Raw genomic sequence first — 17,991 nt, forward strand, 5'->3', positions numbered from 1 at the left:
CCTCAACCGGCAGCTCATTACTGTAATGTTCAGCTAGCCTTACCTAATGGACAACAATAATGGTCAGTCTTGCGGAGGTGTCCACCACAACAGTTTGTTTGTTTCAATGGTCAGCTACCACATCTTGCAAGGACCTGCAAATAGGTCAATAACCCGGCTGTTTGGAGGTGGAAAATCAAATATCCTGCTATTCATAAAATATCAATAGCATTTCCTGACTAAAACAAATTTGTTCACCATATACCCATCCTTTTAGCCTTAGGTGCATATCCTTGAGGCAGGATTCCCATTTCTAGCAATTGTCCGGATGGGTTGGTCAACATACGTATACACTGTCATAGACACCCTGGCTATCGGGGCTTGGTACTCTATACAGGGTGTATCACAATCAACAGCCCAGTGCATGACCTTCTAGTCACGGCTTAGATACACATATTTACCCAGCCCTGTTTATGCCAAAATTGCCGACGTGCCAAAAATCGTGATAAATGGTGTTTTGGCATTATCTCCTTCCAATAAGTCTAGCTGCCATAACACCACATTGAAGTCAACACCAGTAATTAGCTCACAGATTTGTGAGACATGGCTAAGATTCACATATCAATCCAGCCCCTGCTTCTGCCAAAATTGCCGACATGGTAAAAGTCGTGATAAATGCTGTTTTGTCATTATATCCTTCTAATAAGTCTAGCTGCCGCAACACCACATTCAAATCAATATCAGTAGTTTGTTCACAGATTTGTGAAATCTCTTCGCAAACTGTGCCTGCCTGACATAAATGATCATAATAACAACAAATATAGTCTGATGCACTACACACTACATGTATTTGATGCGAACATGAGATAATGATGCAAACATGAGATAATGATCAACACTCTCACCTAATATGTCATGAATAGAGACACTGACATGATAGGAAGTGACATCTAGTACAGTGCATTCATTCATGAACCCAAGGTCAACACAAAGACCAGAAGAGGATTATCTGAGTAAAATTTGTCCAAAAGATTGTTCTCATCCAATATTCAAGTAAACCTTGAAATTATCATTCTAATCATGCCATCTGATGAAGAACATATGTACGTATCATAATGTTGACAATGCGATATCACAAAACTTTCAACAGCAGTGCTATCTCGACACAAAAACGTTGTCACTCATGACATTCCGGTATAACCATCACTATTCAACCCTGCCAACGACTGTTATGGTGCGCTTTGTTGAATTCTCGGGAGGTTTACAAAGTGCATGATCGGGAAGAAATACCGTCCTATTATGATCATAACAAGCGTGAACGATTTATAAATAATTTCAGGAAATATTATCGCCGCTCCTATTTGATTGAGATCATAAGCAGTTCAAAGCCATTGGTATGGTTCATTTGTACCGATGTCTGAGGTGGCCTACCAGTCTGACTAGCATGCCACTTTTCTTGAATGAAGGTTGGGATCGACAGTGACTGGTTTGAAAAAAGCTTCACAGCTAATCTATTTGTTTTTTGCATCATTCCAATATTATCAAAAGTCAAAATACGCTCTAAGAAATAAACCTCAACAGAGTACATATCAGTTTTGGCCAGAGAAGTATCGAAGGTTTTTCAAAAGCTCAAAAACCTTTATTTCGAAGAGTGTAGTCAGGACAGCTAATCAGAAGACGAAAGGAAGCAAAATATACAGTAAATATGAACATTAAAATGTCTCCCTACCTCTCGGCATCTCCTCTGTGACTGACTCCAAGAAGTCTTGTGGGGTCATGTAGGCGTTTCCTTCTGCCTCGACCGAGGCAAACGCAAGGAAACGACTCTCGCGGATGGTGACCGTTGGCTTCTCATCTTTGGCATCCTAAAAAGATGAGAAAAGAGAGATTTTGAATTCCAATGTCGGAGTTCAACATAAAATCTTATGAAAGTTTTATCTTGGTTCTTTGCTTTGAAAAATGTTAAAAATGATGTGAATATACATGTATATATAAACATAAATAGGCCAACAACGACCCATAGTAAGTTGATAGTGTGATTAGCTTTAAAGCTTCTTGTATTGGTCAAACAGTTTTTGATATCATTCAAAATCCAATTGAAACACTTAACCATCACATCTATATCAGTTATGATCCTGGCCCGGTGATGATTGTAGACTGATGATTGCGGACTGCGGCTCCACAATCCACCTCGGGAGGTCTCCGACTAGTCCCGATACTAGGTTAATGGGCAAGTTTGTGAGTCAATGGCTGGCTACCTAGGCTTACTCCAGGCAGGCAATGATTTCCACGTGGACCAAAATATGAGACCCCCAACTGTATGTTCATCAGGTTTTGACTTTGCCGGTTTTTATCTGTGAAGCAGCATGCACACACACATAGTTTGAATAGGAAAGAAGGCAGCAAACCCTTGTTAAAACGGTCTCCTTTTTAAAAATCTCATCATTAGGTGGCAGACTTCTATTACCATTCAAACCGACTGCTGTATGCATATTGCTTATTGCACTCCAACTCGAGGCAAACTTGGCCGATTTGACTTAAATAAACAATTTGCACCAACATGGCCAATAATCATCTTTCAAGACCCCACAGCAGCTGAGGTTTGTTGTTTTTGCAGAAGACATTACCCCTGGTTGTCCTGTTCATGACCTTGCCGTGAGGTTCCAGGAGCCACCCGTCCAAAACTCATCCAACAATATAATTACCATATTTCGCCGTTATGCACATATGCCACCAGGCAAAAACTCCTTACCGGCAAACAAAGCATGCATTAACAAACATTTTTTGTCTCCACGAGATGCTGCACCAGTTTTCTGATAACAGACATATCCCCATTCCCATCTTTCTGACAAAAAGCCAGCTGCCTTCGACCCCTGTAAGGGATTCCCAGTCCTGTCAAGGGGTAGCCCTTTGTCCCTTACCCTTAATCAGGGCGATAATAGCACAGCTATATCCATACAATGATAATGTCAGTCTCATCCCAGCTAGACTTGTAGACTGTTCATATCATTCACATCGTCATGTAGAATGAGTTTCTTACTTAAGGTGAAATCAAAAACGGATTCCATTTCAATTATACCAGGTTATTGTCTGCATATATCATCATTACATTAGTGAACCTCATTAGACTCTGCTTAGGATGGAATCAAATCCACTCAAGACATTTATCAAATTTGAGCCCCCTCTGCTCATCTGAAGACCTAAGGGACCTTTTGAAAAGACACCTGTCTGTGTCGAGATGATATTGGGGCAGGTGCCCGTGCCAGGCGAGGGCCACCACCTTATGAACCCTGCCACCCGTGCCAGCCACAAGACAAGGGATCTTTCAAAAGAAGGGACACAAGTTACAAATAGGGCGCTTCAAAAGGAGGGACATGGCCATCCCTTGATGCAAACAAGGGCATTACTTGGGAAGACGAGAGACTTGAGCAGTAGGGACACTTGACAAGCCCGTCATAAGGGGTTTACTAGACTTAGTAACATCATTGAAAACACTGAAAAGCCCAAATTCACATTTCAACACTTGAGATGCCCCCATTATTTTAAATAAGAGCATGTTGAAGAAGACAGATAACAAAAGATTAGGAACTACAACTCCAGGCAACAGTTTTTGCCTCCAAAGCCAAGGAAAGTTTGAGATACAAAAAATGTACAAAAAAGTCAGACATTTCAAAAACGATTAACACATCCCCCCTCCCGGACTCCAGACCCCACACAATACAAGCAGATCCCCTGGGCCATATTTCTTTCTGATTTTTATTGCTCAAAAGAAAAGTTCTGTTTGCAATCAGTTTAAAATTCATAATGCCCAGAAGTGATATTTTTTCCAGCTTCGAGTATGAAATAGAATGTATCATACCAAGAAACACTGCATTTAAATGCACTCCCCATGGCCAGAGGCTTGACACTTTACCATTGGAAAAAGCCTTTCATGGATGTGTTTGCAAACAATTCTGAAGTCCCTCTTTGAGTGGCAATAATGGCCCCAGCCCTACAAGTTTGAGAGGCATCACTAACAGTTAAGGCATTTATAGAAAAAAAAATCAATTCTGCATTATTTGCCAGCTTTTAGATTTATAAAAACCACTGCTAGGGGGTTGTGACAATATTTTTACCGGGGGCTGGATTTTTTTTTCGAAAGTGAAAAGCCACCTTTCCTGCAGCAAGGTACACAATACTACCATTAACATCCCAAACCATTACCAGTTCAAATATTACAAAATCAGGACAACTCAAACCTACTGTCAAATGAAAATTCCTCAAGAAATTTTTTTTTACAATTTTCATTTTTGCAGATTTTAAAAATGTTTCTCATCGGTTTTTCCAATTAAAAAGATTTTTCTGATTTTTTTTATTGACAGTACTGTATATCCTAAATTTTTCCGCCAGCTTTTGCAAAGTAGGCTAAACGCCGAGTTTCCATCCCTGCCGTCAAAACCAAATCATTTTATTTTCAAGATACACCAATAATGGAATTAATTAAGTTATAAAATTAAAACTACAGCCGTGAACAACCAGGTTGTTGTGTCACTGACCATGTCTTTTGAGGAATTGCTTTCTGCCCCCTCCCCCCATAAACACACAAATGAAGATGTCAGCATTAGTATACTACAAAGCAGAATCAATCCACAAATCTCTGATAGAAGTCACTGACTGTCCCTTCCTGTCAATGCAAATCATCCTGAAGAAATAATTAACCAAATTACCGCAAACCAATACCACTCACCAGATGAACCTGTAAAGGTTTGGGCGGTACACCAAAATTACCCGACATTCCGAATTTATTAATTTCTCTTCAAGGCTCAATCAACAGATAAGCGGTTGATGAAATTACAAGATTCTTGTCGGATAAGGGCATCAGCAACTTGTCCCTAAAGATGCCACTGCCACCCACTTGCTTGCTAGCCTATTGTCGGCTAATTAGGTGCAGGGCGACTGCTACTGCTGCTACTGGCCAGATGGTCCCGCGTCTCTATGTCAACCAAGGCAAGGCAAATATCTTTCTGAGATAGACACCTTCTGGATGTAAAAAAAGTACTTTACAGGGGCATTGGGGTCATCAAATTCCTTTATAAATCTAATGATAACAAGCATAGTAATACCACAACTAGCAAACCAGCCAACCCAAAATTCCAAATAGTATTTCAAAGGAATTGACTATTTGCAGTCATATTCTACCAACTTTGGAGTATACTAGTATTTTTTACTTGTGCAACCCCCCCCCCCCCCCCCCCCACCTGAACTCATGCTACTTTCACAGTCCCAAAGATCTTTCAGAATCAGGTTGCTGACCAAGGAAGAGAATTGGACTGGCCTCGATGATAATAGAAAACCAAGAAATCATTTGAGCTCCACAATTCGCTAAATTGGTAAATTCTACCCTCTCGAATCAGTATCTCAGCACAATAGCTGTAATTGGCGAGGGCCCATTTTGTTGCTAAGCTTGCAGTCAAAAACTATAGCATGGCGATAATAGCGGAGATTTAGCCGGCACTTATCGGGTCAGGGCTAGGGCATACATCTGTAGGGAGCGAGAAGATCCGCTGAAATCTCTTGAAAAGACCCTTGATCAGGGTCTGCGGAGCCTAGACAATGGTTAATCTTATCATCATGGAGATACAGATGACAACGATGACAGGAGTGTCACACACACGATGCATGGGCAGACAATGAGATGACATGCTCGGCACGTGTTATGAACCCGGTCAGAATCCCTCCAGGAAAATCACGATTCCGCAGCGATTGTCAGTTTGCTGTTGCAGCGGGACCAGTTTAGCTAAGTCAGATCTTTTGTGTGTCAAATCCAAGCGGAATTTTCAAATCTTTCTTCACTATTTCCTTTTGAATAGGTGAAGTTTGAATGTCTTTGTTGATCATTTCAATGCGATGATGGCGAGGCTATTGTGATAGGGTGCCAGGCTGGACAGACACATTTTAAACATTCAATCAATTAGCAAAGGATTCGGACAAATAAGGGAGCTAATCATAACTTCTGAAACCCTTGAAATGTAAATGTATTGCCTTGTTAAGCACCCTGGTGTTGTCTCCCAGATTACCAGGGGTGGCTATGTCCAGATCTACCAAAAATAAGACAAAATTCAACATCTTTTTCTCTGGTGTTTTGTTGTGAGAATGTCTTTTTATGGAGGGGTAATAATGAGAAATTGATGATGGACCACATTTCTTTATGAGGTCAGAAAAAAGTGAAAAATGTTTTTATAGGAAAAAGGAAAAAGATAACAGATGATATCTCAGTAATTTTTTATTCAAACCCTCAAACCTCGAATAAAATTTCAAAAATGTGATTTGGCAAATGTTGGTTGTTTGCTGCCAAACACTTGAGAGGAATCATGGAGCATGATAGTGTTCATTTAAGCTTCTTTAGCGGTGCAAGTTTATAAAGGAGCTTATCGAGAGCAAGCCTACAGGGCTCAGACAGACAAACCGGGCAAGCGGTACAGAACAGAGAAAGAGCCAAGCTATAGAGTCATCGGATCCTATGGCCCTAGGAGCCAACAGATTTGGTTGAGCTAACATTCCAGGCTTTCATACAGATAATGTCAAAAGTTGTCCCTCGACTCCAGCTGCCGATGATGCTGGACTAGAGCCCTGTTGGAGCCACGTTATTATTTTATAGGGTTTCGGGTGTAGGGTGGCCCTTTTTGCCACAGTGGCAGATTCTATCCCTAACAGTGCCATGACCACGAGGCAAAAGTTGTAACTTTAGACGAGTGCTCACATAGACCTGTTGACTAATGTTCTGAGCGGCCTCAGTCAATGGGGTTCTCCATCAAAATTAAGAGTGTGAAATTTCTGAGCTCTTAAGTGGAAAATAGAAGCCCAGACTCATATTTCACAGGGTGTCAAATGGGTTGACGATTTATCGGTCAATTCAAGAAGAAATTATTGGGGAAAAAAGTAAATTATACGAGACATCCATATTACTCGGACAACCAATAACGATCAGGGTGTGGCCACACCCACATCACAACCACATCCTTGGATTACGAGTCCAACCAAATTAATCTCCAGATTAAGTATATCCGATGACCTAATTTCATTAGGTATACCTTCGTCAAGAACTTTACCTAGCAGGGTTTTGTTATCGAATGGCAGGTGACCCGACATCACCTTGGATCTACTGATGACCAACATCACCTGGTAGCAATCGAAGAACGTGATGATCAATATTTCATCGATTCAAGTCTGGCTGTGTCTGCAACTGATTATGGCCTGGTGTCAGGCCATTACAGAAGCCCAAACTTCTTCCTTCCCCAGCACACCCCCGCCCCCACCCCTCTCCCGGGCTTTGATCCCCCAAGGTGCTCTCAGTTTTGTCTCCCTTTCTCTACTAGTCCAGATCACCTTCTTGCTTTGAAGCTTTAGCTCTGGCTCTGCATCAGCAGTTCTTGACTTGATTTCCCCCAAAATTCATCAACCTGTCTTTTGAATGTGACTTTACTTTATAGCAATTCATTCCTACCTGGGTCTAACATCTAGGTGTAATTTGACGATGATGATGATGATAGCCAATTCATTGATCTTCGTCTCGTGGCAAGTTATTCATTAGGCAAGATCTGTCTGGAGGCGCCAAGATGCTCTAGATGTTTGATGCAGAGTAAACATAATTTCTCTAGCAAACGACATGCCGGGATGGGGGAGGAGGGAGGGGGGAATCGGAGGTTTTATAATACTGTACGACTTATCCTGTTTTGTTTCAATTTCAAACTCAAATGAGATCAAAATTCTTACAAATTTGCATTTTATTTTGAAACCTTGGCTACCCAATGACGTATATCTACGTCTCTGTTGCCCAACCGTTCGGTGCCAATGACGTGGAAATACTTCGTCAAACAGAGGGTGCCATTGACTGTGGCAATTGTCTCTTTGAAACAATGAGAATGCCACACAAACTCCTATGATTGGCTAGTCCTGAACCAAAGGAGGTTTTTTGTGACTTGCTAGTGCCATATAAATTCTAGCCCACATACTCACGATTGTCCCCAACTTCTCAGCCCGATGGCCAAATAAGTGGCCAAGTTGAGCTGAACTGAAGACCAAGATGTGGGGATTCCTACCTTGACTGCCTGCCTTTGTAGCTGCTATGGATTTGAAAGTATGATGGCAAGTATCGAAGGTAGAAGACAAAGTTCTTACAGTTGAAACCATCAAAAGACTTTACTATGAAATTGGTGCAGCACTTTTAGCTGCTTTGACCCCTTTATCTTATTGTGTTAAGAATCCAACTAGTGTTCCACATTGTGCCCATCTAAAAGGGCAATGTGAGGGCAACAAACCAGCTGCTGAGGCCAATTTCAGGCGGGTTTGTCCTCCCCTCAAATTTGCTTCAGGATTTCTGAAATCACTTCTTGACCTTTTAGTGGCTAGATGGCTTTGTGCACGCCAGGGTCCCACTCTCCTTTAATTGCCTTCTTCAAGAACCCTGCATTCATTTCAAAGTCAGTGTGTTTTAAAATGAACTGCAAAATCTCTGTCTTCTTTAGTCATGGGATAATTACAGGTTTTCAAATATCCGCCAAAGTTGGTGCTTTCAGTGTACTAATTTCGCTCAGCGGGTACCCTCGCGTTTGTGAACTGTTCTCCACAGCTCAATTAAAATCAAATTATTTTCTGCAGACTTAAATGAGACAATGGACTCTCAGGTCTGTATAATTACGCTCATTGTGATGGCAGCCAATTGGTTTTTCAAGAAGCGGGTATTGTCTTGGGCATCCCATCCAGAATCTGAACCAACCTTCATTATCTCTTCTCAAAGACTTCTCAAATTTTTATTTTGCGTCTCGGAGAACGAAGGTGAAAAGGTCACAAGGGGTCAAAACAATTTGCTGTTTTTCTATTACAATGGAGTGGAGTGTTTTCCTTGTGTTCAAGTTTGCCCTTATGAAGGAAATATTTTGACGGCAGTAAAATTTTTTCCCTTCGCATGTCATAATCCACAGAATATGCAAAAACAGTTTATTTTTTGATCTGAAAGCCTTTCATTAGCAGTTTTTTCACTTCACACTCTTTCGTAAACCAGCAGAGACAACACACTCAGATGTAAAATTGTCATGGTAACTTAGGACTCTTCACAAAATTCTAACAAACGAGGGTGTTACCTTTCAACACGCGAGTAAAAAGTACCACACCAGCTAATCACATTTTCAAATCGTTATTTCCGTCTGCAAGTATCAAATGGTAGAGAGGTGGAAAGACGTTTGTTCCAAATATCACAACAACAAAAAGACAAATGTCAACCACCCACTAGAAGAGCGATCATTCCCCGTACAACTTACAAGACTTGACTTAATGACTTGGTGAAATCCTCTAAATGTCCCCTATACCTGATTACTGCTGATGAATGCGGATATACGATATACTCCCACGTTTTGGCTGCAGACCGCACCCAGCGGTGCAGGAATGGCCATCAGGAGAGGTTGGGTGGGCAGAAAATCACTGTCCGGATTCGAGATAGACACCCTTATTTCAGCAGGTTTTGGGACAAGCAGTGGATGTGTAGGGATTGGGCTGAAATTGCGTAATGAGGATCAGTATAAGGCCTTTTTATAACGGGACATTAACGCAGGTACCTCCTTTCCCCCCCCCCCCCCTCCTTTCACAGCAGTACAGGCACTGAGGCACTTCATAATCAAGCACTAGCACAGTCTCTCTCTCAAACAAAATTCTGTCCTATTCCAGAAAAGCATCAAACTGTACAGTGCTCTGTGTGACTGATAATTTAGATGACCAGGGACACTGCTGGAGAAATATGCCGACCCTGCAGTTTTTTGGACAAATTATGGCAAATTTTCGCAGAATCAGAGCAAGGCAGTAGCTTGTTTACTGTGTCTTGTTGTGATAACACAAAAACAATCATGTCATCTTATGAATAATGATTACATGCAAGTTTACAAAAAACAAGTCCACATATTTGCCCAAAATGACCTTATAAAAGCAGGCAATCTCAATAGTAGGCGTATCAATAGAGTGTGGGCGGATTTATTGCATAAAAATAATAAGTTATTGCAGATAATTAACCATTGTTATTCCTGTAACCATAACCCAAATATCAATTTACATCGAATTTATCTGGACATTACAAACTCAGTGGACACTTTATCATAGGGAGCTTAGAGTATAAATAGCTGATATGGCTCTGGATTTACTGTTTGATGGTGTCAATGGCGAAGCTGACCGTTTGATGGTGTCATTGGGGAAGCTGACCGTTTGATGGTGTCATTGGGGAAGCTGGCCATTTGAGGGTGTCATTGGGGAAGCTGGCCGTTTGATGGTGTCATTGGGGAAGCTGACCTTGGGGAAGCTGACCGTTTGATGGTGTCAATGGGGAAGCTGACCGTTTGATGGTGTCAATGGGGAAGCTGACCGTTTGATGGTGTCATTGGGGAAGCTGGCCATTTGATGGTGTCAATGGGGAAGCTGACCTTTTGATGGTGTCAATGGGGAAGCTGACCGTTTGATGGTGTCATTGGGGAAGCTGACCGTTTGATGGTGTCAATGGGGAAGCTGACCGTTTGATGGTGTCATTGGGGAACCTGACCTTTTGATGGTGTCATTGGGGAAGCTAACCGTTTGATGGTGTCATTGGGGAAGCGGACCGTTTGATGGTGTCATTGGGGAAGCTGGCCGTTTGATGGTGTCATTGGGGAAGCTGACCTTTTGATGGTGTCATTGGGGAAGCTGACCATTTGATGGTGTCAATGGGGAAGCTGACCGTTTGATGGTGTCATTGGGGAAGCTGACCTTTTGATGGTGTCATTGGGGAAGCTGACCGTTTGATGGTGTCATTGGGGAAGCTGACCATTTGATGGTGTCAATGGGGAAGCTGACCTTTTGATGGTGTCAATGGGGAAGCTGACCGTTTGATGGTGTCATTGGGGAAGCTGACCTTTTGATGGTGTCATTGGGGAAGCTGACCGTTTGATGGTGTCAATGGGGAAGCTGACCTTTTGATGGTCTCATTGGGGAAGCTGACCGTTTGATGGTGTCAATGGGGAAGCTGACCGTTTGATGGTGTCATTGGGGAAGCTGACCTTTTGATGGTGTCATTGGGGAAGCTGACCGTTTGATGGTGTCAATGGGGAAGCTGACCGTTTGATGGTGTCATTGGGAAGCTGACCTTTTGATGGTGTCATTGAGAAAGCTTGAAGTGCATACTCTGCTGTGCTGCGATGCTTCTGTGATGGCCTGTTTGAGAATTACTTCAGCTGGAGGTATGAAATTTGGTTATTTTGATTCAGGCGAGATGTGTCCAACATGTTTTAGATCAGGATCAAATTTATCGTCTGTGTATTCGTTAGGGGTGTATGCATACCCATTCTGCTTGAGTAAATCGGTAGCCATTTTTCATCACATTTGACCACAGTTGAAAAGACTGACCATAAAACAAGTTAGAATCATTGGAAATTGATTAAACTTTAGGATGTTAATACCAAAAGTAGCCCACGAAGCTGGTATTGCCTGAAATTCTCAGAAGGAAGCTCTTAATGAAAATATATGTGCAGCTGTTGGAAACAAATGTAAAGAGAGAGGAATATATATCACTGTAGATTAAGGACTGGTTGCAGCGGGTTGAATTATCATTTATTTATAAATCATGTCATTGCAGACTCGTCTTGTAATCATTGTTTCGACAAGCCAGTTGAGAATCCATATCATTACTTTTTTCACTGCACTCGGTATACTGCGCAGAGACATCAGTTGGTACTTGAACTCGAGGATAGATTTCCAGAACCCGATAGTTGACAGTGGTTGATGTCAGCCATACTAACCAGTCAGAAGATGGGTGTTTTACCAAATATCAGGTAAATGACATTAAGCAGTTTGGCAGGTTTGTCAAGGTAGAATTACAACTAAACCATACTTTCTGATTGCTGTGAAGTCATAATGAATATGAGCCTACGTCATCAACCACTGATACTAATGCAGCTACCGCATGAAAAGTTGGGCAGTTTATTTTTTTCCGGGGCCTTTAAATGCACCCACTTCTGCGCCTGTACTAACATTACTGACGGCTACACATTAAGTATACGACGAAATGTACAGGTGCAAGTACAAGTGAATGCACAGTGAAGTACAATAGCAGTATATGTCTAAACCAAGCTAAGACGATGTGAATAAAAGCATAGACAGGCGCACAAAGATGAAACCAGTTCAACACAATTTGTTCTGTGAACTTTTGGTGTCTGGCCATGAAACTACAATGAGCGGGCAAGTTGACATACTGAGGCCCGAGTCCCAAATGTATAGGCCTACCCGCCGACATTGCCCAAACCAAACAAATTACAGTTAATAAAGACATACACTCTGTGTAAATAATATTACCATACATAAAGGTAAACTGTAGTCATACAATCGGTTGACATAAGCATTCCTTTGGCTCTTAGTACATTTCAGTTCATTTTCATACATCAAGTGCAACAATATGAGAAATTTCCACCCAAGCGACCTGCAATGCCATAAAAAATTGCATGTCTGTAAATGTAGGGCATTTTTTACTTCTACAAAATTTGGCAGTTTACCGTAGATTTTTAGGCATATTCCCGTCAACTGAATAATGCCGTTTTTGGTACACCATTTTTTTGTTCTACATAAAACCAACAAATCGAAAATGCCACAAAAGGCCTATTTCAGGATAGGAATTTCTTTGACGAGTTCATGCGCTTTTTATTAAAAGATTTAGATTCAGTTTATCAAGCATAATAATGATAGTTAGCACTCTGAATGTACTTTAGCTGATGGAATAGCTAATAACTGTCCTAGCGTACTCAGTGAGGTATACCAGTTCGAGGTGTATCGATTACCGGCGGTCGCATTTATCAGATCAGTCCCAAGCTCATAGAATAGCTAGTGACTGTACGAGCGTACTCAGTTTACTTTTAGAACAATAACAGATTTGGAGGTATATGGACACTGGAGGGGACATAAATCAAATCAGTCCCCAGCTGATGGAATAGCTATCTCAGCAACTCAGTTTATGAAAGGTATATTGGCACCAGCTTCTACTTTATTTTGATTTGGAAGCTAAAACTTTTTATCAGTTAAATGAAGAAGGTGACATTTAGTTGGACAGTTCCAGTTATTTGGCTTTGACGTGATCTGCATACATGTACACCATATGTTTGGCTAATGGAAGCTTGTTGTTTTTTGGGTGACCCTGTACCCTGTAGAAGAGTCTGGAAGGTGCCTTAAGTGACCTTAGATCAGCCGATCGCCCGACCAGACTGTACCTAACGCCCTTACCCCCAGTCAAGACATCAATTTGAAAACCCTCTTTTAAAACCCTAAATGATCATTTATAATGGATTGTCCCCACAATTACAAAAATACACAATTCCACAAGAACCAAGGATATACAAAGGCGGCAGATCAACTAAACTCATGAAGTACAAACTACCTTAATTTGGGACCCAAATCTCCCACCAATTTCTATAGAACTGTTCCTTAATCTAATTGGGTGTCACTTAGTTGGCAGACCTCACACAAATTTAATCATGTACGTAGCCTCAAAAGGAGCAACCCTGGTGTCTTCTTTGTCTGGACACAGGCTCAGGGCAAAAGGACCGTGAACGAGTGAAAATATAATGATCTAACATTGGATGATCACCACCGAAAACAAAGCGACTGCTTGAGTAAAATCACCATTTTAGTCAAGTTGTTTGCCTAAACACATCTAATGAGCCGCAAAGGACCCTTTAATAGTCACCTTGCAAAAGGACGGAGCTACCCCAATCACCGAGAGCAAAAGAGCTACCTCAAGCTCCGAGGGCGAAAGAGCTACCCCAATTACCGAGGGCCACTGGTGAGTCAGATTGCCATATTCGGGAAAAACAAGAAAACAGCCACTTTATGGATTTATTTGGAATAAAATGGGTTCATCTGGTTGACACATCCTGTACACATCAGTGAAAAAACATCTTTCAACATCACAAAAGTTCAACTCCATTCAAATTCAGCTGAACTTATTGTTATTCAAGCATGAATTTTGTGTTTTCAAATGGTCAATTTATGGTTTTTGATACTCAACATGAAGGAATGAGATGGAGGAAAACAAAAGTAAGCCATGGATACATATTTGAATTACTGAAAAGACTTTGAAAATTGTTGGAGTCCACAAGAAACACGACAGTACGACAAGGGATGGGCTATTACGGATAAGCCCACATTCAGTGGGATGGTGCCTGGTGCCAGTGACTTCAGGGCGCGGGCCAGTCGTCGTCACCGTATAGAAACACCCAGAGGATGAATACCCTGAGCAAACACTACGCCATCAGGAAGGAAAACACGGTGACGAATCGGAGATTATCGCAGATTTGTTCAAATCTCGCAACACGTTCAGAACGCGACAGATGATGTTTGCAGAAATAACTAAAAGTGTCATAAGCTTGGACATTATCACTTTCAGCCGATTGCGGGTGTCAGAGAGGTCCTGAGGACACCTTAGACTGAATGATGGTCAGGCGTGATATTCTCCTTGCCCAGCCACTGGAAAATATGATTAGGCTTTCATGAATGGAGCAGACTCAATGTTACCTGTTCCACCTCCGCACATCCCACAAGTTCCTCTTCATCTCCCCAAGTTTTCACAAGAATTTTCTGCATCGTTTAACAGCAAAGGAAGAAGGGGATTGTGGTTTTCATGGTGTACATATCTCAGGAAATGTTTTAGGGCACTACAGGGCCACACAGGCAAAAAAACTATAATCCCTAACAACCTGAACAGGCTTGTAACAAATTGTGGTCTCTTTTGGTTGCTGGAGGGAAGACACCCCGAATACCGATTTTTTCTCAGTCGGGGACTTCAACAAGGAAGAGTACAAAGTAAACTTGGATCTTCCTGCTGGATATTTTGTAATTCCAGCTGAGGTTATGCATGGTTTAACATAATTACAAATTGGGGCTCTCGGGGTGGCGAAATGGAAAAGGCGATGAACATGTTAATAAAAAATCACTTTCTACTTGCTATTTTTAGGTATAAATGTCCAGCTGACCTTCAACAACAGCTTTCAAATCAAACGGAACTTCATCCAAAGACTCATTCACCTGAGTCATGGCCACAAAGTAGACAAGTTAGCTAATATTAGACATCAAAACACCTCCAGTACCCCACCCCCACACGAGTGATTCAACCCTCAACACGGAAAATGCCATGTAATACAGTTTACCATGTTTATTCTAGTCACCCGGAAGGACAAGTGGAAATGTACCTTGGAATAACCTCCGCCCTCGGACAATAAATGACTAACAATATCGCCAAAAGTAGAATTAGAATTCGATAAAATTTTAACTGGATTGGAACTATAACCTCCCGCATATTATCTGAGGTTAGAGACACACGACAAGCCCATCGAGTGCAATATTCCTCAATGTGGAAGCAGAACTTCCGTGAGAAAATTTGACTGTTGTGGCGGACCTGCGACAAATTTGCCACAGTTTGTTCAACATATCAATGACAGGGAAGCGGTCTCTCACAAGACGTCTAGCGCTCTACGTGTGATACATGGCTTAAGAGGCCTATTCATTTCGGTCATTTATTTCAGGCCACTTCGGACAGCCATCAAACACTACACTCTTGGTTAGGTGATGAAATTGTCAGGCCAACAACATCAAAAGGTCCGTTTTTATTGAGTCTTGCAGACTTTTGAGTTGTTTTCCCGTTTCTAAATCGCTGAGACTGAGATACTACTGCAACTATATCAAGGTAACCATAAATTACCAGCCAGTGTTTCCAAGGTTCTGATATGTCTGATTGTGAGATGTGGACTGATTATCTTACAACAACAGGGCAATATGAGACAGAGAGTATAGCCGCACTTACACCACCTGAAAATGGACCACCAATCTTGGTTCGGGAACCAATGCCGCACCATCGAAAATCCACCAAGCGCTTACACCAGCGCTGCAGCTATAAAATCCGGCTACAGATGGCGCGCAAACAATAAATTGCATGCGCAGAAAGCGCCATTTTGAAAGCGCCGCCTGGAGCCGAACCATCTAACTAGCTAATTGCCGATCCATTTGCGCGTACACCACGACAAAGCCGAGCTTTTAAAAAGCCGGGCGAATTTGGACCATCAAGCTTGGTGAGACAAATTCGCTCGGCAATTTGTATCGGCAATGGATTGCCGAACCAATTTGTCGCGGCAATGTGGTGGTGTAAGTGCAATTGGTCCACCAATATTTCGTGGTGTAAGCGCAGCTATTGCGAACATTTTTATAAGAACACTCTTTTTTGTAAATGACATTAGAAAAAAAGTTTAAAGTTTGAGGTTCATAGTCTTATATTTACTCAGATATAGGTTATCATTCGACTTTACACTTTAACCCCGGTTTCGTCTACATTGAAACCTTTTGGTAGACCGTAGATGAGGTGCTCAATCAGCACTACAATCTGAATATTTCTGACCAGTATCCTTTTTTAACACCTGGGTGGAGGAAGGCAAGATAGGTAAAGAGACTTGCCCAGAGTCTCACGCAGACTGTGAGGGTTAGACTAGGGACATCTTGACCACTAGAAGAGAGTCCAAACCGCTTCACCAAAGCAGCTCAAAAATAGTTTTACCCAAAAGCTCACAAAATGTTGAACTGGCCACTTTTTTATGCCGTGTTGATATTCTTTAGAATATACTTTTATGCAAAAATCATTTCATGGGGCCTGACTCACTTTTCCCACAGACAGACCCTGTGAAAAACAGGGGTATGGTGCAAGGGTTACCACTGTGTGGTCAAACATTATGACACATAAACGGATTATCATCAAAACCGACCCAAACCCAGCTCATTGATTCACAAGGATTTCACTAAAGTGATATTGTACCTACATTTGAAATATTCATTTTTAAAAATCCATTTTTGTTGGCTGATTCTAAGGCCTTCTTCCAGTGCCTTCAGAAATAGGTAACTGGGCAGGGAGTCGAACCCACGACCTCTCGATCATGAGGCCGACTCTCTTTCACTGCACTACCGCTGCCTCATAGAAACTTCCTGTTTTGGAAACATTGATTTCCCAATCATCCCTAATCAGTCTTTTGAAGGCAAAGTCAGAACCAGGTGGCTGGGATCAGATCACTTTAACCAGACGGAAGTGAAAACGTACTTCCTCATCTTCAAAGGAATTATACCATTACCTCCCAGCACGTCAGGACTCGCTCCGCTCGCACCCAACCCTGAGCGTGGGAGGAAATTAACCAAATCAAAGCACCGGCAAACTTCACAAAAACTAATCTGACTAATCACATTGATTGGTTATTGTAGCTTCCTGATTATAACGCTGCTTCTGAACCAATCTTGTTAGGAATCAGGCAATGCTAAGCGACCACAGGAGTCCACGGCGGGCATGTACGGACTCGTTGCAAAATACCCACTTAGGAGGTTTTTCCAGGCCAATCTTACCACATTACACAATGATAAGCAATATCACTACAAAAGCACAAAAGTCCATAATTTCTGTTTGGGTCCTATGGCATTGTTATCAGCTTCTTAAACTTAATCAATAGATTCCTGAATATTCGTGTGCAGGCAAGTCTCAATTCTCTTTGAATTGCCTTGGTGCCTATTGTCCCAGCTGATTCTAAGGAATCTGTTAAGAACCAAGAGACTACCCACTGCCAAATATGGCACCTGAGTGATGATGACACTTTCTAAATTTACTGTATTATGAAATCTTGGGGATAAGGAAGAGGGGATGAGGAACGAACCACATGGTCAGTGGCTTTCTAGGAATACAGACGGATGGCTAACCTGTTGAGGACACGTTCACAACCTGACCTTGCTATTCATTGTACTTTTTGACCGGTCTTTATGGAAGACATTGTCACAACCTGATTTTACTAAGAGATATTCTGACAGATCTTTGTGGAAATTTTGTTGTAAGTAAACCTCTCTTATTTATGTTGTAAGCCTTTATTGACTCATACATAGATTGTTACACAATGTATTTCATCATAATCATCATTGGTCACTGACAATAGCAAAAGTAATCATTACTCTTCAATG

The 17,991-nt window shown here is 41.7% G+C and overlaps 1 protein-coding gene across 13 annotated transcripts in view; it reads right to left on the reverse strand.

The window, feature by feature from the left end:
• Nucleotides 1-17,991, reverse strand: part of LOC135493131 (calcium uptake protein 3, mitochondrial-like) — a 78,669-nt gene that overhangs the window by 55,280 nt on the left and 5,398 nt on the right. For all 13 annotated transcript variants that reach the window (XM_064780084.1, XM_064780078.1, XM_064780075.1 and 10 more), the window contains exon 2: nucleotides 1,709-1,844. In XM_064780084.1, the coding sequence (XP_064636154.1) occupies nucleotides 1,709-1,844 (136 nt within the window). The remainder of the gene's footprint in view (nucleotides 1-1,708; nucleotides 1,845-17,991) is intronic.

The sequence above is a fragment of the Lineus longissimus genome, chromosome 9, assembly GCF_910592395.1.
Source record: "Lineus longissimus chromosome 9, tnLinLong1.2, whole genome shotgun sequence".
NCBI lineage: Eukaryota > Metazoa > Nemertea > Pilidiophora > Heteronemertea > Lineidae > Lineus > Lineus longissimus.